This window comes from Trichomonas vaginalis, chromosome III (assembly GCF_026262505.1).
Source record: "Trichomonas vaginalis G3 chromosome III, whole genome shotgun sequence".
NCBI classification, from domain to species: Eukaryota; Parabasalia; order Trichomonadida; family Trichomonadidae; genus Trichomonas; species Trichomonas vaginalis.
In genome coordinates, this window is record NC_067205.1 from 24597826 (window position 1) to 24622952 (window position 25127).

At 35.5% G+C, this 25127-nt stretch overlaps 8 protein-coding genes and 1 pseudogene across 9 annotated transcripts, besides 4 other annotated features; 4 read left to right on the forward strand and 5 right to left on the reverse strand.

The window, feature by feature from the left end:
• Positions 1-546: 546 nt before the first annotated feature.
• Positions 547-2010, reverse strand: TVAGG3_0757520 (uncharacterized protein; the record flags this gene model as incomplete). The annotated part of the gene is made up of 1 exon (XM_001310455.1): positions 547-2010. The coding sequence occupies one exon, from the start codon at positions 2008-2010 to the stop codon at positions 547-549; it is 1464 nt and encodes a 487-aa protein (XP_001310456.1).
• A 343-nt stretch (positions 2011-2353) lies between these two features.
• Positions 2354-3602, reverse strand: TVAGG3_0757530 (glycosyltransferase family; the record flags this gene model as incomplete). Its single annotated transcript, XM_001310454.1, has 1 exon — positions 2388-3602. The coding sequence occupies one exon, from the start codon at positions 3600-3602 to the stop codon at positions 2388-2390; it is 1215 nt and encodes a 404-aa protein (XP_001310455.1).
• Positions 3603-3643: 41 nt separating this feature from the next.
• On the reverse strand, positions 3644-5277 carry TVAGG3_0757540 (serine/threonine-protein phosphatase 5-related family; the record flags this gene model as incomplete). The annotated part of the gene is made up of 1 exon (XM_001310453.1): positions 3697-5148. The coding sequence occupies one exon, from the start codon at positions 5146-5148 to the stop codon at positions 3697-3699; it is 1452 nt and encodes a 483-aa protein (XP_001310454.1).
• A 173-nt stretch (positions 5278-5450) lies between these two features.
• Positions 5451-5650: a mobile genetic element.
• Positions 5493-15860: a mobile genetic element.
• TVAGG3_0757570 (uncharacterized protein) lies at positions 7608-7910 on the forward strand (the record flags this gene model as incomplete). The annotated part of the gene is made up of 1 exon (XM_001310451.2): positions 7608-7910. The coding sequence occupies one exon, from the start codon at positions 7608-7610 to the stop codon at positions 7908-7910; it is 303 nt and encodes a 100-aa protein (XP_001310452.2).
• TVAGG3_0757580 lies at positions 7915-11398 on the reverse strand (annotated as a pseudogene). The gene has a single exon. A coding segment is annotated over exon 1 (3484 nt).
• On the forward strand, positions 12486-15182 carry TVAGG3_0757590 (ATP binding; the record flags this gene model as incomplete). Its single annotated transcript, XM_051245488.1, has 1 exon — positions 12486-15182. One exon carries the CDS (start codon positions 12486-12488, stop codon positions 15180-15182), a length of 2697 nt encoding a protein of 898 aa, XP_051092075.1.
• On the forward strand, positions 15417-15860 carry TVAGG3_0757600 (uncharacterized protein; the record flags this gene model as incomplete). Its single annotated transcript, XM_001322625.2, has 1 exon — positions 15417-15860. The coding sequence occupies one exon, from the start codon at positions 15417-15419 to the stop codon at positions 15858-15860; it is 444 nt and encodes a 147-aa protein (XP_001322660.2).
• A 336-nt stretch (positions 15861-16196) lies between these two features.
• Positions 16197-16403, forward strand: TVAGG3_0757610 (uncharacterized protein; the record flags this gene model as incomplete). The annotated part of the gene is made up of 1 exon (XM_001322627.2): positions 16197-16403. One exon carries the CDS (start codon positions 16197-16199, stop codon positions 16401-16403), a length of 207 nt encoding a protein of 68 aa, XP_001322662.2.
• A 57-nt stretch (positions 16404-16460) lies between these two features.
• TVAGG3_0757620 (uncharacterized protein) lies at positions 16461-16967 on the reverse strand (the record flags this gene model as incomplete). The annotated part of the gene is made up of 1 exon (XM_051245489.1): positions 16461-16967. The coding sequence occupies one exon, from the start codon at positions 16965-16967 to the stop codon at positions 16461-16463; it is 507 nt and encodes a 168-aa protein (XP_051092076.1).
• A 3223-nt stretch (positions 16968-20190) lies between these two features.
• Positions 20191-22221: a mobile genetic element.
• A 2710-nt stretch (positions 22222-24931) lies between these two features.
• Positions 24932-25127: part of a mobile genetic element that runs on past the window's edge.

Below are 25127 nucleotides of genomic sequence, written 5' to 3' on the forward strand. Positions count from 1 at the left end.
CAAATTTTGACACACAATATTTATCAATATTAAGAATAGAAGCATTTATACCTGCACTTTCTTCAGTTTGTTCATGTTTAATTGATAATATCTCCGGATTCATTTCAATAATTGAAGAATTATATTTTTTGCTTCCAAACAGCCTTAATTCTTTGATATCAAACACTCTCTTTACTTCTGATATAATATTGCGTGCATTCATATAATATATTACTGAATTTCTGTCAAAATTAACAAAATCTTTGTAAATTGTCAAATTTGAATCAATATTCATATATAAGATAGTGTAATTATTCATTAGTTTGATGCTTTGTATATTGGAGCTTGAATTTAACACGTCAACATTTTTTGAAAAATGAAAATTAAATTTTACTGTAAAATGAATATCTTGGATAGATGTTGCACTGGAATATATATCTATAGACTCTGAATGTATTGTTATGTCTTTTACATCATTTCTGAAGAAAATTGAATCTGATTTTATTATTTTTTCATCTGTTATCTCTATATTTGAAATAGATTCATTAATAAACATACTTTTAGCGATTAATCGCGTATCCTGCTGATATTTGCATTAGTTAAACTCGTGTGCCAACAATTTATCAAATTATTACTTGAAATCAAACAATTTGTTAAAATTAATGAGAAATTAAATGAGTTATTAATTGAACTTGGCATGTTAAGTAGTTCTACATTGTTTAAATTAACAGTTGCGTAATCAAAATCTGATGAATTGAAAGCATCAATTTCTATTTGTGGTCCGAACTCATTGTTTGGGCAATAAACTAATATATGTGGAAATATTGATGGAATTTTGATTGGAAAAGAAAAATTATCTAATATTCTGAAATGAACTGGAATAACGTAGCCAAAATAGGGTTCGAATACTGTATCATTCTCAATATATGGTACACAGATATCAGAACCTTCACAATTCTCTTTGTTTTCTGTAATATGAATAATTAATTTTTGTAATTCAGTGAAATTTGTTTTCTCTATGTGAACTGTTATCATATTGTCATCACTATCGATATCCTGTATTGGTCTTATGAATATTCCTTTAATCATGATTCTAATTACATAATTTGCAGAAATTTCGGAATATTTCGCAATCTGTTTTGTAGAATCGTTGACAAATGATTCAGAACTGATTATTATTTCATTTGTGTCTATGTTTTGTGCATAAATATTTGGTAAAATGTTAGTTAAGTAATTTATAAAAATTTTTTGAGATCTAAGACATTTCGAAGATAAGATTGATGTATCATCGATAGTAATTTGCCTAATTACATTGAAATCAATGTTTGAAGCATATACTGTTGAATTTTTTAGTTTAATAACTAAAGAAGTTAATTTTGATATTGAGCCTACTATCGATGAGTTTGTATCAGCTATGTTAAGGTAATTGATTACGAATTCGGCGTTTTTCTGCTTGGAAATTATATTCATATCCCCATTAAGTATAATTAAATGATCAAGCACTGCATAAACACGTGTTGAATTGATGTTTAATGTAGATCCAGGAAGTTGAATTATGGAAACTGGGATATTTTGGCATTCAATTATCAAATTCAAAATTCCAATAGTGTTTATCTGAAAAATCCTCGTAATTACTCCCCACACTGTAGGTAAGTAATGGATACTTGTGTTATTATTCGTAATTATGCGAAAATCGATGGTTCGAACAAGATTTGAAACAAATAAGCTATAAAAACTTAAACGAGTGTTTTCCCTGGTTGTTATTTTGACTACTGTTTTGTAGTTCGGAGTGAGTGTCAGGTTTTTGGAATTCTTTATATCTAAAATTTTGACTACATTGCCAACAAGACCAAAACTTGTGTCATCTGGGAGATTTGTAAGAGTGACCTCGACTTCTTTTGATCCAACGCTAACATTTTGTCGTTGATCGGAAATATAACTCAAAAAATCAATAGTGCATTGAGTGCTCTTACTGCAAACAACTAATGTATCTTGGTAATATGTTGTTTGTAATAATATTGAAAGAAGCATCCCAAGATTTGTTTGTTATTGTCTTTGTTTTCTATTATTGAAAGACAACTCAATTTCAGAAGCTATGAAATTTTCGCTTTATTATTACATTATCATATTTGATTTAATTGGCCAAACTTTTTTTCTAGGAGATCAAAATAATTTTAGATTACAACTATTCAATTTGGGGAGATTAAATATTTTTCGTTTAGTGATCCAAAGTGATTTTTATCTGTCCAAAAATGAATATATCTCGGAATAATCATGGTGAGAGTATTCTCTAAAAATCAATCTCGAAATTAGCTATATTCCATTTAAAAATCGCTTCCATTATTGCTTTAGAGGTTAAATAAATTCAAACAAACGCGTTTATAATAACATACAAGAAAATAAATTTTCTAAATTAAATGAGAAGGCCATTTTTTATCTTCTACGCATCGCAATCCAATTTCTATCATCTTGATTGCTAAAGACACATTGATTGGACCTCCGAAATTATAAAAATGGGTGCAATTTAGAGCTGGAAACTGTAAATAGAAAATGCTAAGAGAAGAAACAAAAACAGGTATGAACTCTTCTTCATGTTCATATGTTTGGGCAACTACCATTACCGTTTCTTTATGCATGAATATCGAGTTATGACAATTTGATCCAACTGGCGTGAATATGAATTTTGCTTTAGCCCAATGAGTTGCTGCCTTACGTAGACTCGGGTAAGAATCATGGAGATGTTTGAATGTTATGTTTGGAAAGTGAATTTTTATACTTTTTAATAATTCGTCCATATTTGAAATATATCGAGGTCTCTCTGTTGGTCTATTCGAATAATAGTATTGAGTTGGTTCTATTTCATCCAATTTATATTTTTTAAAAAATAAATTTCTTAATTCAACTGTAGTTCTCCCTGCAACTGACAAACCAACAACTGGTCTCAAAAACGTGTAGCATCTATCAACGTGAACCCATGTATGCTCTTTTATTAAAACTCTATTATTCATAGGAATTTCCATTAAATTAAAAACTGTTGCAACGACATTAGGCAAACCGTTCATTACAATTGGTGTTGTCATTCTTATTTCTTCTGGAATTAGCATCAACGGATCTAAAAAATCAAAAAATGTATGACCGAAATTTTCTCTACTGTGTCTCCAGCCTAAACAGATTAGATCTTGATAATGTGCACTTACATTTCCCTGCATTAATTCGTTTCTCCCTATATAAACCCATGAATTATAATCGTTTAAATCCTGATATGTCCAATTTTCTAATGACAGGCACCCACTTGAGCCAAAATAGATATCATATAAAACAAAAAATGATACACTATTGCTTCTTCCATTTCGATTATATTTTATGGAAGTTTCATTTTTTTGATATGAAATAGCATATAAAGGAACAGAACTATTATCTAATTGTTCTCTAATTTTAAGTTCACATCCAATATGTGGTGCTAAAAATGAATCATCCATTTTATTAATAGTTAATGAATCAAGATATCTTATTGGTTTAATAGAAGCACTTATTATTAGAGGGGTATCGTTTTCAAAACGTCCTGAAGCCAAAGAATGCGAAATTGCTGTTAATAATATGACAACTATAAACAGATCATACATAAATAAAAAAAAATGACTTGACTTTTCTATGAGTTCCTTCAAAAAAATTGAAATTTTGAGACAGACATGTTTAATTTACATTAAAATATTGTTTTCAATAGAATGAAAATGCGGCATACTTCATTGGTTTGTATTTCTCTGGGATTGGCTTAGCAGTGAAGGTCTTAAACTCGCGAGAAGCAATATTTCCATTGCCATCAAATTTAATATCAACAATTGCGCCTTTGTTGCCCATATTTCCGACATAATTTGGTGCTGAAAATACAGTAATGCATTTACCGGAGTGCATTACGCAATAACCGTTCTCCTGGACTTGATGAGATCTGATAAGAAGTTCTAAGTTGTTCTGGCGCAAGAATTGCTCTGTAATATCCGAACCGAACTGTCTTGCAACTCCTCTTGGGGAAGGAGCTAAGCCACGGCCTTCCATTGGATCGGCCCAGAGAATTTCTGCAATAATTGAGTTATCTGGTGGCTGGCAGTTTCTGTTTTCGCGATTAATTACGTTAATATCATTAGTTCTACTTGGTAAACCACCATGAAGTACAATAACTTTATTGTTAATGATATGAGCAATTGGTAACGCGCAGAAAAGCCTTGAAAACTCGGAGAATATGGATTTAGAGAATTTGGCATCGCATTCATTATAGAATCCGTACAATTGGTTCATTGCATCTGTTTCATGATTGCCACGATTCATGAACATGCAATTATTGTCGTAGAGCTTCCATGCCATGAGAGAAATAACGATTTCTGAGCCTTGAGAACCGCGATCGACGAAGTCGCCATTGAATAAATATGGATTTTCGGAACTTGGATAGCCATGTGTTTCGAAAATGTTGATAACGTCTTGTAATTGACCATGAGTATCACCAACAACGTGTATTTTTGGTACTGTAATGTTGACAACGTTTGGTAATGAAAAATATAAATCTCTTACTCTTCGAATCATTGACAAAACTGTCTGCTCTGGTGGCCTTTGATCGTTTAACATATTTTTCATCATGGCTTTGATCGAATCTGGTGAAAATTCGGATGAATCTTTAGCTGTTTGTGGTTTTGCTGGTAAAATTTCCGGTTTTGGTTTTGGAGATGGTATGACTTGTGGTAAATCTTCTTGTTTCGGTATTTGTGTTCGGCCAGCATTTGCCATTAAATCAGGAGGTGAATTTAATTTTGTTTTAACAAAGTCTGCTCTGTCTTTGAAGTATTTTGTTGCTGGTGCTAGCTTAGATGCTTGCAAATAATCCTCGTAAGCTTCTTCCCATGCAAGATTAGTTGCATAAGCGTTTCCTCTTCTAAAGTACGCACGTGAGTTTTTATTATCAAGCTCAATTGATTTCGTAGCTGTGTCAATAGCTTCAGAGTTGCGCTCAAGTAATAAAGCTGCTGCTGACAAGCTTGAATAAATTATTGAAAGCGTTGTGTTATCGCCGTTTTTACACTCTTCAATAGCTTTCTTGTATGAATCATAAGCAGCAAAGTACTTTCCGGCTGTGAAGAAATCATTTCCTTCCTTACGGAATTTCTCAACTTTGTTCGACATAAATTGAAAAAAAAGATAACGTTATCTTTTTTTTCCGCAATATTTTACATCAGCAGAATATATTGAGCGACAATGATGTGAGCTTTGATGAGAAATCGATTTCTCTGGAGGAATGAAGCTCTGTCTACGCATTCTCTAAGGATCAAACATCAGTAATTCTGATCATTATTAAATTAATCAAAAGTAAAAAAGAAGATAGTACAGTATACATTGTGCGTCGCCTGTAGCCTACAGCTACAGTCACCGGCACAATGAAAAAAGTGACAGAAAAGTGACACTATACGGGTGTGCATATGTACGCATATATGTGTAAAAATAAACGTTCATATGTAAACTAACCTTTATTCACTAGCAGGGGCTGATAAATCATAATCGTCGAGAAGTACGATAGGTGGTCCCACCTGTTTAATCTGTATGGAGAGGCAAACGTGACGTAAGAAGCATAACACTGGTTTCTCAGTATATTTAATAGACTCTGCTGTTGGCTTAACTGTAAGCTTATATGTAATAGGTGAATTAGATAACTGACCCTGTTGGAATGTATAATCAGTTTCGCAAGGGAATCCACATAGGTAATGACCTAAGTCATTTGACTCGATTCCAAATTGAGGGACTGATGTGGTTGTGATAGACCTCATGACATCATAGTTGAAGCCAACAGTATCGTTATTATTGTTAGTGGCATTTGCCTGCATCTCATAGAAGATTGGATCATTAGATGCTTGAGCCTCAGCGGGTATGTTACCATATGCTCCACAGTTCAATTGAATTTGTTCAAACAATGGATTTTCATAGGTAGTGTTATAATTAGGTGTTTTCTTAAATAGTGTATAAATGGTGTTCACATATAATGGAGTAAATGCTGCCGTGAATGTACAAGGAGTTCCTTCACCTTTAGCCATTGAACCATCCATAGTAATGCAGTCAATTCTTTTGATTGGGAAGTTTAGAGTCTTTGCCGAATATCTTGTCACCAAATCACTATAGATGTTAGGGTCCAAAGAGAATGAGTTACAGTATGTAATCATTTCAAAGAAGTTTGCATTCTTCTTAGCGAACTTAATAAACTTGGTACCAAATGATATCGTACTCTTATCGGCATTCCAAGTTACAGTATCAATAACTTTGATACCTTCATAGATAGGAGTGAAGTGATTAGTGATTGGAATATAGCTTGTAACATTGGCTTGCATGTTCGGTAATGGTAGAATATCCTGATAACTTAATGGTGTCCAAACCATACCAGCAATACTGAACTTAACCTTAAGTTGTAAGTTACCAGCAAACGCTGGAAGGAATCTAATGTTATTAAGTATTAGGAATCTTCTTAGGTCAATCTTGATTGGTATGTGGAACTTTAATGTAGTTGCACCACTAATTGGTTTATTGAACTCAATAATCTGTCCAGAACGAACTGTATCACATCTATTGAAAACATCTTTATGTCTAGCCTTACTAAATACATCAACTTTCTTAATAGCTTCTGTTGTAGATGCAGTAGAAGTAATGTAACCTTCTTCTCTAGCATTATCTTGTGTATAAACACTTTTACCATTAGCGATTAATTGATATGATTCAACAGCATAGAATGAATCAATGTATCCCAACCAAATTGCTGGAAGATGTGCACATGATTTGCCACCAGCATATTTAGTATCAATTGCTTTAATTGCTGTAACATTTGATCCTGTAGGAGCTGTCTCAACAGCTCTTTCTTTATATACTTCACCATCATATTTAGGAACTTTTTCATCAGCTGGTTCAGTTTCTGTTGTAATTATGCACTCACCATCGACATAACCACTAATGAACGTATTATATAAGTCAATCATGTTCTCACCAGGTGGTGATATGTTAAATGTAATATAACCGTTATCAATAGTATTTGTCGGCATAGCTGGCACTTTTGTTGGGACATATCTATGGTTAGTATCTCCAATAGGAACTGCCCCATCAACTTGATCGAAATAATATCTTACTTGTCTGATGGAATCAGCAATACTGTATGTATTGAGGTTATCGTTCAACATCTTTCTCAGCTATAAAAAATTTACAATCTTCTTATTCTTGGGATTATTCGTCTTATTTGTGGCTGAGGTTTAGGAGGTTCTGGTTCAGGCTCTGGTTCATCATCGAAGTGTATTCTTTTCTCTTCCATTGATTGAACATATTCTTGATTCTCTTTAGTTTCCTTCTCACGTTCAATTGGGTCCATGTTTGGTTCATTAACTACACTGTTACGTTCTAATATCTTTGTCATCATCTCTAACAACATTTTATTAGTATATGCTTGTTCTTCTTCTTTCTTCTCATCAACTTTAGGAGCTTCTTGAACAACAGGAGCTGGGGCAGGAGCTGGTGAATTCAATGGTGCCTTTCTCTTTCTAACTTGAACTGAACCATTCTTCATATGACAAACATAATATAATGGATGTTGTATTCCTTTAGCTTCATTCAATATGATTGATTGCTTTTCACTTGGTGAAAGTTTTGACGTCATTTCTATCCTAATAAAATTTTTTACTCCTAACAAAATGACTGAGAATACTTTCGACAGAGAAGCACTCAAGAATGAACTTCGTGAAGAAATACTTAATGAACTCAAACCAAAAGAACAAACACAAGAAGAGAAACCAGCTAAACCAAAGCGTAAACTCACAGAGAAACAATTAGCTGCATTAGCAGCTGGACGCGCAAAGAATCCACGAATGATTGCAAAGAAATTGAGAGAAGAGGAAGAAGCTAAGAAAAATAATAAGTAAGTGTTTAGAACTTTAACTTACGTTCAAAAGATGACTTCGTTGAAATAGTGAAGTCCTTATTTTTGTTGAAGCATGGTTTCGAACCAATGCACAAGTCAAAGGTTATCTCATCACCTTCATAAAGAGATTTGTACAATTCCACGATGCTATATTTTTCCCCAACTTTCTCAGGGAAGAACAATCCTTTCTTCTCGTCATAATGTACTTGTATCGCATCTGGGAACATTTGGTTTGCAGTAAGTGCAATTACGTCCTGTGTGATTCCCTTCATTCGACAGTGGAAAGCAATTTCCTTGAGGTCATTGGTTAATTCGTCGAGGTAAGTCTTTCTTTCCAACGAATATAGATCTTTGTGCCTTAGACATATGTCCTGCAGTAATCTCTGCAAAGTCTGAATGAAATTGACCCAGTGCTTTTCCAATGAGTTCTCTGTTATACCTTCTCTTGTATTCTTCTGCTAACTTATCTAAGTCCTTCTCATACAAGTGTAAACTATCTGTATCCTGATAGAACAACTTCAAGCCCAAATCTTCTGCTGTGAAGAATACTTCATTCATGATTCGTTTGGACATAGAAAGGATTGAAACACCTAATGGACAATAGTTAAAGTGACGAACGATAGGTTTAAATGACTTTACACATGAAAGTTCGGAATCGGGGATGAACTCTATTGTCTGTATGTCATTATAGTTCTTAATGATATAGTCAGTGAGCTTATTGTCCTTGATGAAACGAATCTTTTTGTCAATGGGCTTTAATATCGTCTTACCATAGATACTGTTCAAAAGAAGTTTGATGATCTCTTGTATCGGATTACCTTCCTTCTTATACTTAGCACGTAATTCGAAGAGCTTCTTAACTTCATTCCTTATTGTCATGTCCCTTTTTCCATCATAATAGTATCCATCAATGACTTTGCATGAGATCTCTTGGAACTTGATCAGATCTTGAAGCGTAATGTGGTCTACGAACATCTTGCAGCATGTATTGGAACTTCTGGCAACATGTAAGTCAGGGTTGATGTCAGGATTGACGACAATCAATGGGAATGCTGAGTTCTTACCGATCGACAAGATCTCGATCTGACAGTAAAATCCTGAGATGAACTTTTCCTTTGTTGGTTCAGCTTGGTCATCATCAAAGAGATGCTCCAACAAGTATTCACTGCTCTTCATCTCTTCTGTCATAACTTTTGGAATTCCTTCTAAACAGTAAAGTCTAGCAATTGCTGATGGATACAATGATACAGCATCGAAGTCAGTGATGAGTTCTCCTTCATTGTATTGCTTCTTGTTCTCAGCTAGCATGCATCTTCCTCCTTGAATACACTTGGAAATATATTCACGAGGTTTTCCTGCAAGATCAAAGAGATTACCGTTCTTCCAATATACTCTCTTCTCAAAGAGTTTGTTTGAGATAGAACTTATTGAAACATAATCATAAGCATCTATTTCAAACTCAGTCATGAGGTCATTGCGGAACTTAAGAAAGCCATCTCGTAAAATGCGTACATCTTGACCGCAATAGAATGACGAATAAACTTCCATGTCAAAGTGTTCATCATCAATCTTGCAATCTTCAATCTTCTCAATGTTCTCATTAAAAGCTTCAATATCTTTGACATGATTCATGGCATCATCGATGTTACCAACTTTAGTTGTATTAACTAACTCTTCCGTGTAGTAATTATATGGGAAAACTTCTTTTTCACCACTAGTGAGGTGAAACATTTCAGGGAATCTTTCCAACTTAGTTGAGATGATTGCATAAGAGTCTTTGAAGCAGAGAAGTTTTCCTTTGTACTTTCCTTGTATCTGCATCGTTTGTGAACCTTTGATGATTGGAGTTCCTGTAATCTCTTCTAACTGAGACATGAGAAAAGTGACATCGTACGATAAGTTGTGGAAATAAACTAAACTCTTATCTGGTAAAGCTTCGAGGAATTTTGACGCACAGTCACTTCCCCAAATTGATGTATAACCATCATCGTCATCTTCCATGAAACAAATGTTGTATGCTTTGTGAATGTTTCCATCAGTTGATGCTTCGAAGTCAGCAAAGAAAACATGTTCTCTTGGGAACTTCATGTCTTTCTTCGTCTCTGAACTCCAATCTTTCTTCATCCTTGCGCAATAACGCTCATTGTATGTGAGGTCAATCATTTCTTCAAGGTTCTCATTATACATCGTTGTGAAGTATGTGCAAAGTTCTCCTGTTCTAATTGGTTCGAAATAATTGTTAGCAAACAAGAGTTCAATGACTTTTGCAAGTGGTGTAACTAACTTTGAGTTAATTGCATACCTTGTTTCATATCTTCTGTTAACTAACATCTTCTTCTCTAAAGTCCAATCCTTGCACAACTTACAAACATCTTCATAGTTCTTGATGAACATTGAACTTATTGGAAGCTTTTCGTTCAACATGTAGTGGTCATACATTAATAAAAGTTCTACTGTCATCTTTGGTTCTTCATCTGGTTCATAAGTATATGAATGATTTGAATACTTCTCGTTGTATTTGATGACATGGAACCTTATTCCTGTTTCTTTGGCAATAACCTTAATCTTTGACATTGGAAAATCTTTGACACGAATGATTTCCCTCATATGATTAATTGTTGCTTCGTCAACACCAGCTTGAATACAAGCGTAGATGAAACATGAATCTTTCATCATCTTCTTTGCTGTCTCTGCATTAAGTTCGTTGAAGATCTGATACCTCTCTAAGTTAATAGGTAATTTGCATGTCCATGTCCAAAGCTGACCATTACGTGACCTGTTTCTCTTCTTTGAATGGTTTTGTTTGATGATCTTGAGTGCGATCTTTTCTTGACCTGCTGCTCTCATCGTATCTAACATAACTTGTTCTTCAGCTGTGAGTTTATATGGTGTGTACGTTCCTTTTCTCAAAGCAGAAGCATCAACATCTGAATAAGCTGTATAGTCAAAGATCTCGATCTTCCTTAACGAAGGAATACTACAAAGGAAGAAGTCATAGTTTGATTCAAGGACTTTAGATGCTAATTCTTGTACTTCTGCTATTGGAGCTTCATTAAGTAACTGATGAACTAATGATCCCATTGTATTGATGTTCAAATGACGCAAAATGTTTCTCTTCTCATCAAAGTCGTAATAGAATGTCCACTTCTGTTTGAAAAGGTCTATCTGTCCAATGAACTTTGCCATAACTCTTGGAAACATCTTGTTGAAGTAATCTTTTCCTCTTGGACTGTATTGGTCAATGTTAAACATAATGAATCTTTCTCCTGCTTTAGTTATTGGGTCTAACCATTTCTCATCAGGAAGTTTTTGACCATTAATGTTCTTAACAACGTAAAAGGCATTCTGTATTTCTTTGTATGCTAATTCGCTCTCATCAATCTTTGGTGGAGGGTCTGAGTATATTGGTTGCATCTCCATTAACGCTCTATTATGAGATCTCTGATCGTGATCTAAAGCAACTGGGGAATTTGAAGCTGGAACATTCATGATACCATTGTAGTCATCATAGAAGCTCTTAGCATTCTTGATATTCTCTGCACTTCCTGTATCCTTGATTCTTAATTCAGAGCTAATTTATTGGTAATATCTTTTCTTTCTTAGGCATTTTGCCCAAACATATCAACATACCTCTCTTATCTGGGAAAGTTATTAACAATCCTTTAAGCTGAGCAAAGACATTTATAACCGATAAAAAAATATACGTTATTTTTTTTAATCGTCATCGTAATCATAATCGTACGAAGATTCTGTATCATCATCACTGACATCATTGGTTTCTCTAACTTCTGGCTTATCTGGTTTAATCTCTATCACCATAAACATTGGTGACAATAATCGAACAGGCTGATCTTGGAAGTCAACTAAGGTAAACGTAACATTAGTTAGTTCCCATGGAAATGCATCTATCCATGGTGAGGATTCCTTACATATAAGTGGTTTACCAGATATCCAGAACTCATTGATGTTATAACATGTAGATCTGTACATGATCTTTCTTCGATCATCAACTTGGTCAATATTATTGAACCCAGAGATGACAGACATTGATGAACGAAGGTATAACTGATACCCGAAGTTGAGCATAGGTGGTTTTGGCATTTGTAGATAATAATTATGTACAATAGGTAGTTCTATTCCATATGCACCTAAAATAAGATTTGCTCTATGTGAAGCATCTTTTAAATAGACTTTATGTCCTTTGTCCTGTGACGTAAATATAAGTTGATTCGTAGCACTCAGTGAAACTGTTACATTATGTTGACCTTTTTTCTTGTTATAATAATCAAACTGTTTTGTTACAATCTCTTGTAGTTTTGATACAATAGTATCCATATCAAATGAAAGAGCTGACTTAAATGTACACACCTTTTCTTCTCCATCTTCGTCTAACTGTAAGACAAAATAATCTGTTTCGTCACAAACAATAAAGTTCGCCATAGTACTGACACTTTTTACTCTCATCTTTATCTTACTTGGATGCCCCATGTTAGGATCTGCTTGAAACTGTATTGTCCCGTAGTTATTAGGATCAGTCGATTGTAGATAATACATCATTTTTATATGTAGTAAAAGAATGAGTGTTGTTCCATATGCATATGAATGTTATAAGTCTAGCGTACTTCAATATAAAGAATATACTCTCAGAATTACTGATAATGCTTTAGTCATACATAAAGAAGGTGCTGATGAAGACATTACCATCGGTCCTGGTATATTACCTATCGAGCAACCAGATGGTACAATTGTTGAAACAGACTTAAATCAATACCTTCAAGCGTTACAGAATCGTGTGACAAAAGTAGAGAATAATTACTTAGATGCTCCATTCTTCACAACTGATAGAGATTATATGTTTTCATGTATGGCGAGTAATGGTTTGCAAGAAACTCGTGAGGTAAATATTAATGAAGCATTAGAGACTATAATATATCATGTTAAACGGTTATTATCGATTGACCATGGAGTTCATTTTGACCCAAGGTCTACACTGTTCAATATACCAATGATTGAAAACAGTCAATTAACATTTAAAGAAGATACATTGTATAATGCTTTAAACGCAGCATTTGCTTATATATTAGGTCATGAACAAGTACAAAATAGTGGTATTGCAATATACTTAGATAAAGTTATGTTAAAGAAACCATTGACATTCACAGAAGATGGTCCAAAAGCAACTGGTATTGTTGGTGATGGAACATTATTGACGAAAGAATACTTAGCAAGTCATGTCGGAGAATTTTTCTCCACTAATGATAGCATCAGTACAACACCAGAAGTTATTTTATTGAAGAAACCAATCACATTTGATGTTAAAGGAAAGACAAAAGCAACTGGTATAGCTGGCGATGGAGTTCTTCTGACTAAGGAATACTTGAAGAAAAATATCAATGACTTCGTTGAAATTGTCAAAGATAAAGAATCTGGTCTTAAGTTCAACCCTTTATCATTCATCTTTGCCATAGCAAACGCCGGTGCTACTGCAGCCTCATGGATATCACTCCAGAGTCAAATAAATGCTCTTTGGGCTTTTGTTGAAAGTCAAGAAGGTATAGATACTGTTCTTGACACTCTGGGTAATCTTGGTCCAAATCATAAAGGAGGTTTTGTGGATGGAATAAAAAATTTAGTTGAAAAGACTAAAACAAGTTTCCAGAAGATAACTCATATAGAAAGATTCAGAAATGAAGGTTATATGGAACTTGAGAGTTTTGATGTGACTGGACCTTTGGAACCAATTCTAATGGCACGTGATGCTAATGATAAAGAAGAGAAAGATCCTGGACCAAAAACAATCATTTCTACGTTAAGTACTTTGTACCCTGATTTTGTGACCTTAGTGAAAGTTGCTAATACATCAAGAAAGAACAATAATATTACTATGTCTGGTACTGATGACCTTACTGATTATCTTTATCTCATTCTTGCTGAATTAGCGAAGAAAGTTGAGGAGAACAAAAATAATGGAGGAAGAACTGCACTTAAGATTGCAGACAAAGCTGACAAAAGTTATGTTGACGAAGAGATACGTAAAGTTGCATCTAAAGAATATACTTTATCACAGTCTGTCATACTTAAGACAATCAAAGGTCCAGAGAAAGATATGTACCCAGGTGATGGTACAACAGTTAAAGTTAATGAAAGAGTTTCATTCCCATCTGGTATTGATGCAAAAGAAGTATATATTAATGGTGAAAACATCAATACAACATTGATTCCTTTGAAAAATAATGAGTTCACTGAACCTTTGACAGTTAAATCAATTCGTTCAAGAGAAGACAAACCTGTTATAATCAATAAAATAGGAGCTGATAATGACCAACCAGTTCAAATCAAGAAAATAAGAGCTGATGACATTATCTTGAACTATACTTTAGGCTCAAGTGCTCCACAAGAAGATCCTCATATGAGTTTAACAGAGACCTTGCAAAATTTGAATGGTACTGCATATAATATGTCTATGAGTTATAACAACTTTAAAGCACATGAGTTACCAGTTCTGTTAGACAACAAAGCAGACAAAACTTATGTTAATGAACAGATCTCAAAGATCTCTAATGCATCTGTAAACAATGGAATACCTGAAAGCATTACAGTTAGCTTTGGTAATAATGATATGGGTAAAGTTGCAATATTTATAAATTATAACATTGGTCCATCAGAAAAAGGTCCAAGTTACTATACATTGAGTCATGGTAAATCTATTGAACTTGTGTTCCACAAAAAAGATGGAACAAACTTAACTATTCATCCTGGAGATACGTTTGAGTTTTATTTGAACGATGTCACCACAGTAGATTATACTTATAGACCTTCTAACATGTTTGACATGATGTATCCAATTGGTTCTATATTTACATCAATGAGCTCAACAAGCCCGCAAACCCTTTATGGAGGTGTTTGGCAACCGATTGTTGATCAGTTTCTTTACTGTTCTAACTCATCAATGGACTTTGGTGGTTCAAAGACTATCAGAGTTGAAAACCTTCCACCACACTCCCATAGGTTCAGTGCAACAACATCTACTAATGGAGAGCATTCACATTCAATGACAAAAAGAGGTTATACAAATCTTGCAGCAGGTTCTGATAGACAAGGTATGAATAGATATGATATCACAGATGACCCTAGAGATGTTAGTACAGGTATTTTCTGCGGATCTGCAGGAAACCATACTCACACAGTAGCTGGAATCACAGATGCAACAGGAAAAGGTCAAGACTTCTTACCACCATTTATGACTGTATTCGCTTGGTTCAGAGCTGCTTAACTCAAGATCACGATCACAAACTGTTTCTCAGTATGAATGAGTAGCTCTATTTTTACATCATTACTGAAGTATTTCTTTTCTTCATCAATGACAGAAAGAATGTTTTCATCATCTTTTAAAGATCTTACCAAAGTTAGATCTTCATCAGAAAATCTCAAAGAAAGACTCATTTATGCACTAATAAAAATATAGCTAATTATTTTTTTATCTGAACTTTTTATCGGGTATATAAAGATGTCTGAACATCATATAAAGTTCTTTAAGATCCAACAGTTTGTAGATGAAGTGAAGAAGCAAAATAAAACAGCAAAGAGACTACTTATATGCTTACCACAAACATTATGTCAAGGAAAGTATGGTTATAGTGCAAGTCCGATCATGATCTTTGTCGATAAGCAGAAATACACAAATGAAGGTTTAGCTAATTTACTCAAGTTTGAAAAGATAGCTATAAACATTCCTGACCATTTCTCAGCGAGAATAAACCTTGACAAGACTAAAAGTTATTGTTTATATGTAGATCTCACGAAATCAACAAAGAGTAAAGACAAAGAATATAACCCAGTTGAACTTAAGACAATGGGTAAGAACTTACTCAAAGCTGCTATCAAACCTGTCGAAGAGATCGACATTGAGGATGAAGCAGAAGAAATAGATGTAGATCCTGAAGTGTTATAAACGATAAAGTTTATTTTTGGAGGAAGATGGTGTCAGACCATTTGATCTGGCATGCTTGTTCTAGGTAATTGCAGAAACCTGGAAAGATTGTTATTGGTCTGAGTTTCATACCTGGTCTCTCATCTCTCCATTGAAGCAAGTAAATTTACATGAAGAGTTCGTCTGGATTCTCAGGCTTTGGTACACACTGATCGAAGATCTGTATGACCTCTTCATGACCGTACTCCCTCTGGTCAGACATGAGTGTTCTGAAGAACTTTTGCATCTTCGGACCAGGTTTAGCATCTATGCAACGAGTGGGTCTCATTGACATTTTTGTCACTTTTATTTGGTCGAATGGAAGGATTCGAGTTCATGCCACTTGACAGCAAAGAAGGTGCAGAAGAGGTTGTTGTTGCTGCATTCTATGCGAGCTCACACGTTGACGCATTCCGAACTTACCAGGATGACCTCGAAAAAGAAGGTCGAAAGCTTGGAAAGATCCAAATGTTGCTTGAGTTCTTCCGTGGAAACCTTGCACAGAAGTATGAGAAGAAAGAATAAACAACTAATTATTACTGAGCTTAGCTCATAAATGTAAGTTTTTACTCTGATCAGATCTTAGATCTCGTCGGGACAAGCGGAAAGGATAAAGTCCATGAGCTGGACTTTTGTCTTAGTGAGCGGTACTGCGGTCATGAGTAGTTCGCGCTTGTTTGAGCCACTTGGAACGCGACCCTTCCAATTCCTCATAGATCTCAAGGCAGAGATCGTGAAGAACTCAAGGACAAAGAGTCTTTGAGACTTGGTAAGGAATCCCTCATCATCTCTTTCATCCTGGAGGGTCTTTGTGGATGCAGTGGACTTGATCTCGTCTTCCTCGATCGGATCATTCTCATAATCTTCATCACCCTTCTTCCTAAACGTCATCTGCTCTCTCTTGTAGTCGTTCCTGAGAGCATTGAGTCCAGCTTCAAGATCTTGTGAGTTCTTTGCAGGTTTATTGAAAGTTTTCTTTTCCTGCATTTGCTGTATAAGCTGGGTTTGCTGTTGCATCATCTGCATCATCATTGCCATCATATCTAGTGTTGGTGATGCTGGAGCTGGTGTTGTACCATCTTGGGACATTCGGTCGTCGGTTATGTCTTTACAAAAGACTGCTTTACAAAAGACAGCTTTACAAAAGACTGCTTTACAAAAGACAGCTTTACAAAAGACAGCTTTACAAAAGACAGCTTTACAAAAGACAGCTTTACAAAAGACAGCTTTACAAAAGACAGCTTTACAAAAGACGTCTTGACAAAAGACAGCTTTACAAAAGACTGCTTTACAAAAGCATTTTCTCACAAAATTGAATACTTTTGCTTTACAAAAGACGTCTTGACAAAAGATTGCTTTACAAAAGTCTGCTTTACAAAAGACGTCTTGACAAAAGATTGCTTTACAAAAGTCTGCTTTACAAAAGATTGCTTTACAAAAGATTGCTTTACAAAAGTCTGCTTTACAAAAGACAGCTTTACAAAAGATTGCTTTACAAAAGCCATGACTGATCTTCATCCAATTTGTTTAATCGAACTTAATGAAGTAATTTCTGCATATCTCCTGCATGTATTTGGAAACGAGAGGATAAGACAACTCACCAAGGTTTCCAGACGCCAGATCCAAAGACTTGAATCAACTGCAGGAGTAATCCTAAGCTTTGAAGAAGGATTAACCAATAAGAAAGATGTCATTGACTCCAAGCGTGAAAGCCTTGCTGCTTTCTTACGCAAACACCCATGGGTCGATGTTGATCTCCAAACTCCTTACCAAGGACTCGTTGAAACCTTCACGACCTACAGACAGCTCCTTGACAGACCTGAGCAGAACCTTCTGGTCGAACGTGATGGCACATTAAGCCCTACAGACGAGTCAATCCAGAGAGAAGAAGCTCAAGAGTAAAAATCTGACATTTATACTTTACATGACATTTTTTTCATGAGTGTTCACGTTAAGATCAATGATGAAAACATGACTTCATGGGAAGATATCATTGATGACATAGAGAATGACCTTGATGAAAACATGATGGGAGCTCAAACGTCAGTTAAGGTCAAACTTGGTGAAGTTCAAGAAAAGATCTCCGAGATCAATGCAAAAATATCTGCTCTTACAGAGGTTGACGTTTATTACAGAAGCTTGGAGAGAACTTTAAGCAAACTTGAACGTCAGAACCAAAGTCTCATAGTTGTGCTCCAGAAACTCAGTCTCATGCGTAAAGCATATAATGACTACCTACATGTAAGAGACTTACCTTCTTATTCTACTCCAGATCTCGACTTTTCCGATATAAGTCCAATCCTTATTGATACAACACTTACGATAGCAGGGATGCTTCCTACATATCCAGAATATGATAACTTACCTCAGCTCTTCGAGTATCTCAAGAAAAAGTTCATGATCTTATTATGCGAGACCATGAAAAGACGTCAAAATACCAGAACAGAACGAGAACAGAGCTTACTAATAGACTTATTATATAATACTAAAGAAATAAAGGAGTTTTTATTCTAACTTTGGTATTTTTGGGAAGAACTGATCTGGATCATATTTGTCAACCACAGGTTTTGGTATCAAAAGTCTCTCTGGTTCTTGGACGGCTGGTACTGGAAATGGTTCCTTTGGTTTCCTAGCTTTTGGGAGATCTAAAAATTTTCTTGGTCTCTTTCTTTTGTGTAAGTGTTGTCCATTTTTATCGACAACGAATGTGAGCTTTCCGTCGTCAAAGATGAATGTCGTCGCTTCTTCAGTTCCCTCATCAACTATTATCTTCTTGATCTTTCTCTTCTCCATTAACAGAAAAAGTGACATATATTACTTCATTTTTTTCTGAGTGTTAGGATTAATTAAACCTCTATCTATAACATGCTTTCTCATAGAAAATTTCTCTCCATATCTTTTTGTCAATATCTCTAAAGTTCTTCTGTATAAGATTTATCACTACTGAAGTAAATAGATGGATAATTAAGGACATCAAAGGTTTCTACAGTATCTTTAAGAGTCCATTCATCTCCATACTGTATAGAATAAGTATGGAAGTATGGAGGATCACATATAAAGAAAACATTGGGAAGATCTTTATACTCATTGAAGAGTATTCTCCAATCTTTATGAACAATAGTTAAACCTTCAAGATAGTCATCTATGTTTTCACCAAATAAGTTAGTATATCTGAGGTATAACACTTTCTTCATTAATGTGTCAAGATCATAGTATTTGTATGCTCCAGAATAGAGAAGACGTGAACATAATGTATCCCAGTCTATGTATGGAGCTTTACTTATAACTTCTCTGACGATCTCTTTCTGATCAGTAGGAATTTTCTCATCTGGCTTAACATTTATTCTCTCCTTAAGTTCCTTAAGTATTTCATTCGTGTCATGAATGTGTTTCAGTCTATCAACGTAGTTATCATAGTCGTTAGCTATGATCGTTGCTTTTGGGAACATAATATGCAACAGATGAGAGATATAGAGAGAACCACCAAAGAGGTCAACGAAGACATAATCCCCTTTGATGTCTTTGAGTATGTCGATAAGATCTTTCCTGATCTTCGACTTATTACCTATGAAAGGTAAAGGAGGTTTGGTAAAAATCATTTATATGGTAATAAAAATAAGTGTTTACTTGAGACAATAACCTCTGTTGAGTTTGTAGAACAAGATCAGAAGTACGATCAAGTTCAAAACAACACAAATGGCTAGGATTGCGTTACCAACAATCTTTGTCTTTTCCCAGCAAGACTTCTTCTTTGGTTCATGTGCTGCTTCGACATCACTGTATGGCTCGGACATTAACTTAAAAAGTGTCATGACCACTTCATTTTTGATGAAGTCAACAGCTTATGTCCACTTCCTCCCACAAGCACTTGAGGACAAGAGAAGGTCATCATTGACTACCTTCAAGCCACTGAGAAGCTCCAAAAGCTTCAAGATCTCCGCGAAGAGTTCAAGTCCCGCTTGAAACAGGAGAACTTACTGCAGGATACATGCTCATTTTGTACCCATTACTAGATGGCTCCCATTTACCATCAGAGTACACTGCAGCTCTTGATGCACTCAAAGATCTTCGCGATCACCGTCCGATCGGTAAAGAAGCCTTCGAGCTCACCATTGAGCAAGCCATCCTCGCCAAGTACAATGCAAAGAAGCGGATGCTCGAAGCTCTTGATAAGATCAAGGAGTACGTCGAAACGTTCTAAAATAATTACTTGAGTAAACAATAAGTTTTATTGAGTAAGTCTTGAAACATTTGTGCTTTTGTTCTTGTTTGAACAACCATATTTAACATTAGATAAAAAATTTTTTGGTTAAACAATAACATACTTAAGACATAAATTATACCTACTTATTAACTCAGTATATTGTGCATTATATGCATACTTAAACTCTTGAGCAATATTGTTCTCATCAATGATTCTGATCTGAGCTATTTTTGAGAAAGGTGGTGGAATACCACAACATGTGATGTCTGGGTCCAGTAGGTCTATTTCACACTTGAACCCAGTCATTCTGTGAACAACTTCTTCCAAGTCTGGCTTAGGTAGTAAGATCTGATCTTTGCTCACTAAGTTAGAAAAGAGCTCTTTGTCTTGGTCTAGAAGTATCTTCTGGTATATACTAAGTAAATACTCTTCTACACCAATCCTCGATGAAGTCTCCACAGATCTCGATGAGGTCAGGTTGGAAGTTAATGGACTTAAAGGAGGAGGATACATTGGTGCTTCTGAGTTCGTAGTTGTTTCCTCTTTTTTTATCTCTGTTGGAGCATCACTTACTGTACCAGATGGATAGTTCTTTATCACAATGTTATTAGTTGTTCTTGAATCAACATTGCTTGTTGGTTCAATTGGAAGATTAGCTGCACCATAAAGAATTGACTTCGATCTCATTTGTTATGAGTAAAAATTGTTTTATTCTCATATAAATGACGAACATTAACCCAGAGAACAACACAGAATATACTGCAACAGGAGTTGTTTACAATGATCTAGATCAGATCGTCCAACTCAAAGCCCCAAGAGGAAGGAATTTAATAAGACAACCTCCACCAAAGATATATGTTGATGATGGTAGTAATGGGTTCAACTTAGTGTATCATTACTCATATCCTCAATATGCAAAAATTGGGTCTACCCCAAACGTGACAAACCATTATATGAACCTTTATGATGAAGCAAGGTTTCATGCACCAACGAAGAAAGAACCTGATGCATCAAGATTACATGAATTCGCAGACCATGATGGTTATAGCGATTACTCAATGCCTGTAAGACTTTAACGTTAATAAAAAAATGACTGTTGGTAAACAAGAAAAAACTTTAATACAAGAGGATTTGATGCTACCAATATATTCAACTGATATGGGAGCTTATCAATTCGATACATTTGAGAATCCTGGTGGAACACCACCATATTTTCTTTTGTTCATCAATGTAAACAGTAGAAAAGGTTATGCGTTCCCAATGAGTGAAAAGAACTCAAACAATGTTCTAAGTGCAATGCAGAAGTTCATTTCACAAGCTACAGGTGAAATGAAGCCTACAATACTTACTAGTGATGAAGACCCAGCTTATACGACACAAAATGTTCGAGATCTGTTGGTCAGTCATAACATTGAGCACATGACGACACAGAAATACAATCATAACATACTAGGTATTATTAATAGGTTCTGTAGAACTATTAGAACTATGTTACATATGAAGTTAAACCTCAAAGAAGGTGATAAAACACCACCTTTCACTGCAGATACAATGAGACAAATTATTAATGACTACAACACTGAATATCATTCAAGCACACAACAAAAGCCTGATGATTTCACAGAAAAGGATAATGAGGAATATATAAAGAAGCAAAGATTGAAAGAAGAGTATGTCAGAAAAAATAACCTTTATAACTTAAGACCTGGTCAAAAAGTTCAAGTCATAGTTGAACCAAGAACATGGGGTAAAGGTAACCAACAAAGAAGACATCTTGATCCTTCTTATTATACAGTTGATTCAGTTGATACAAGTGCATACTTGTTAAGAGCAAAAGATGGAAGTGTTGCAAGATATCCACGTTATCAGATATGGACAAAAATAGAGCATGGATTAAAGCAAGGAGAAACTTTAGATCAAGGAAGACACGGTGCTGTTAAAAGTATTGATGGTCATGAACTTGTCGGTAATGATGTAAAGTATGATGTTACGTTTGAGAACGAAAATACAGGAAAAGTGACAGGTAGAGGTATGCGTGAAGGTAATCCAAACAGGTTGTCACAAATGGAAGTACAGTATTGGAGGAAAAATATTAATGAAGGTCATGTTAAAGATATGCCTAGTTTTCTTGAGAAGTATCGTGGGTTTCGAGTTTAGCTTGTAAGTCCTTTATTTTTGTTTCATACAATGAGATCTTCCTTCTGATCTGTTCATCATTGAGAGGTTGCTTGACTTTACGGAACTGTACACGTCCGTCTTTCATTGTATGTACATAATATCCATCAGGAACCTTACCATCTTTTATATATTCAGTTAACCACTTTTGTTTAGTTGATGCTTTAATGACTTGACTCATTTCTTACTGGATAAATTTTTATGTTTTTTATCTTTTGACGATTTTTTCTTATCCTTATCTTTCTTCTTGTCCTTGTCCTTCTTTGATTTATCCTTCTTCTTGTCCTTGTCCTTCTTGGACTTCTCTGCTGCAGGTGGTGTTGGATTCTGTTTGACTTTAGCACTTGGGTCAGGACCTTGTCTTTGAGACTTAGATATAGATTGTTTAGGAGCTGCTGCTTGTTTAGTTGCTTCAGCTTGTTGTTTAGCTAATTCAGCAGCTTGTTTATCATTCTCTTCTATTTCCTTTGCACCAGTTGCGACTTCATTCTTGAACTTTTGGAGATTCTCAGCAGCATCCATTACCTTATTCGCTCCTTTAAACAATCCATAAAATTTCTGCCATGGTGATACTGAAGGTATATTTCCACCAATTGCTGGAGGAACTGATGCTTCAGGAGTTGGAGATGGTGTTTTGTCTGAATTGAGATGCTTTTCTGCTTCAAGAACTTGTGTAGTATTTTTCTCCAGGTATGCTTTTGCAACCTCCTTAACTTCTGGACGTTCATTATTTACATCCTGTCTTGGTGTTGATGTTTCAGTAGCGTTTTCCTGAGTTACATTAACAACAGGTTGCTCAACTGCTGAAACATTAGCTGCTTCAGTAATGTTATGAGTAGTTGAAACATTTCCTGATATACCTTCTCCTGTTGGAACTCTTGGAGCAATTGTTGTGATGTTCGCCATTGCAGGAGTTGGAGTAGGAGTGTCATCAATCTTTCTGTCAGCTTTCGTCGTTTGCGTTGTAGTATTTGTTGTTTCATTACCATATTTTGATCTTAGTCTGGTAAGCTCTAACTTCATATGTTCTTCAGGATATGCATACTTATTATATTCACCCTTAATATTCTTTTTCCATTCATCGTATTTATCTTCTGCTGATTTCTTAATTGATGCTAGTCCGTTTACAGCCAATTCATCAGTACCGTTATCAGTAGTCTGGTTATATAAAAGATTAGCAGCTGATCTAATTGTGTAATCCGTAAGATTACCAAAACGCTCTATTGTACCTAATGTTGTGTTCTTCAGTTCCTTTCCAATTCCTTGTGCAGCATCTTTGACTAAATCAGCACCCCATGCACCAAATTGTCTCACAGGAGCCGCTATTGATGGTGAAGGAGATGGAGATGGCGATGGTGTTGCTGCTTTCGCCTTTCTATCAGCTTCTTCCTTAGCCTTTCTATCTGCTTCTTCTTTCGCCTTTCTATCTGCTTCTTCCTTAGCCTTACGAGCTTTTTCTTTCTTCTTAAGTTCCTCTAGTTCTTTACGTTCAGCTTCTTCTTTCGCCTTTCGTTCAGCTTCTTCCTTAGCCTTACGAGCTTTTTCTTTCTTCTTAAGCTCCTCTAGTTCTTTACGTTCAGCTTCTTCTTTCGCCTTTCGTTCAGCTTCTTCCTTAGCCTTACGAGCTTTTTCTTTCTTCTTAAGCTCCTCTAGTTCTTTACGTTCAGCTTCTTCTTTCGCCTTTCGTTCAGCTTCTTCCTTAGCCTTACGAGCTTTTTCTTTCTTCTTAAGCTCCTCTAGTTCTTTACGTTCAGCTTCTTCTTTCGCCTTTCGTTCAGCTTCTTCCTTAGCCTTACGAGCTTTTTCTTTCTTCTTAAGCTCCTCTAGTTCTTTACGTTCAGCTTCTTCTTTCGCCTTTCGTTCAGCTTCTTCCTTAGCCTTACGAGCTTTTTCTTTCTTCTTAAGCTCCTCTAGTTCTTTACGTTCAGCTTCTTCTTTCGCCTTTCGTTCAGCTTCTTCCTTAGCCTTACGAGCTTTTTCTTTCTTCTTAAGCTCCTCTAGTTCTTTACGTTCAGCTTCTTCTTTCGCCTTTCGTTCAGCTTCTTCCTTAGCCTTACGAGCTTTTTCTTCATAATATTTTGTATACTTATCATCAGCCCAATTACCAAGTGATTTGGCACCTGTTAGTATTCCATTTGCGGTTGATGTTGCTGTTCTTCCGAGCCATCCCCCTACCGCTGAAGCACCATTGCCAATAGCACTACCAGCATTTAAAATTCCACGACCAATCCATATCCCTGGTTTTGCCTTTGTATTAAGAGTAAGAAATTCTTCCTTCCTATCTTCAGGTGTAGGATTTGTAACAGTTCTTACAGTATCAACAACAGTGTCAACACTGGTTCCAATAGCACTACCAACAGCTGTTGCACCAGTTAGAATACCATGGGTAACTAAATCAGTAGCTCTTGAGACAACATTATCACTCGAGGCTTTCTCTGCTGGATAGTTTGATCCTTTGTAAGTTCCTGGACCACCTCTATTTGAAGCTTCTCCTTCAACTATTTTCTTCTCTTCTTGTGCTTGTTCTCTGGCAACACTCAATGCACGTTCTTGTCTTTGAATGTTGTCTTTCTTTAACATGTAACCACCAAGTGTCTGTGGTGGTGTGTTTTTATCTAGTGCAGCATCAATTGCAGCCTTTTCTTTTCGCTTTTCTTCGTCTAACCAATTTTGAATAGATTCTGCATCAGTTGGTTCAGCTGGAGTTGGAGACGGTGTTGGAGCTTTAGTTGGTGTTGGAGACGGTGTCGGAGCTTTAGTCGGAGTTGGAGATGGAGTAGGTGCTTTTGTAGGTGTCGGTGATGGAGTTGGAGATGGAGTTGGAGGTACTGTTGGTTCTGGAGTTGGTTCAACAGTCGGTGAAGGTGTTG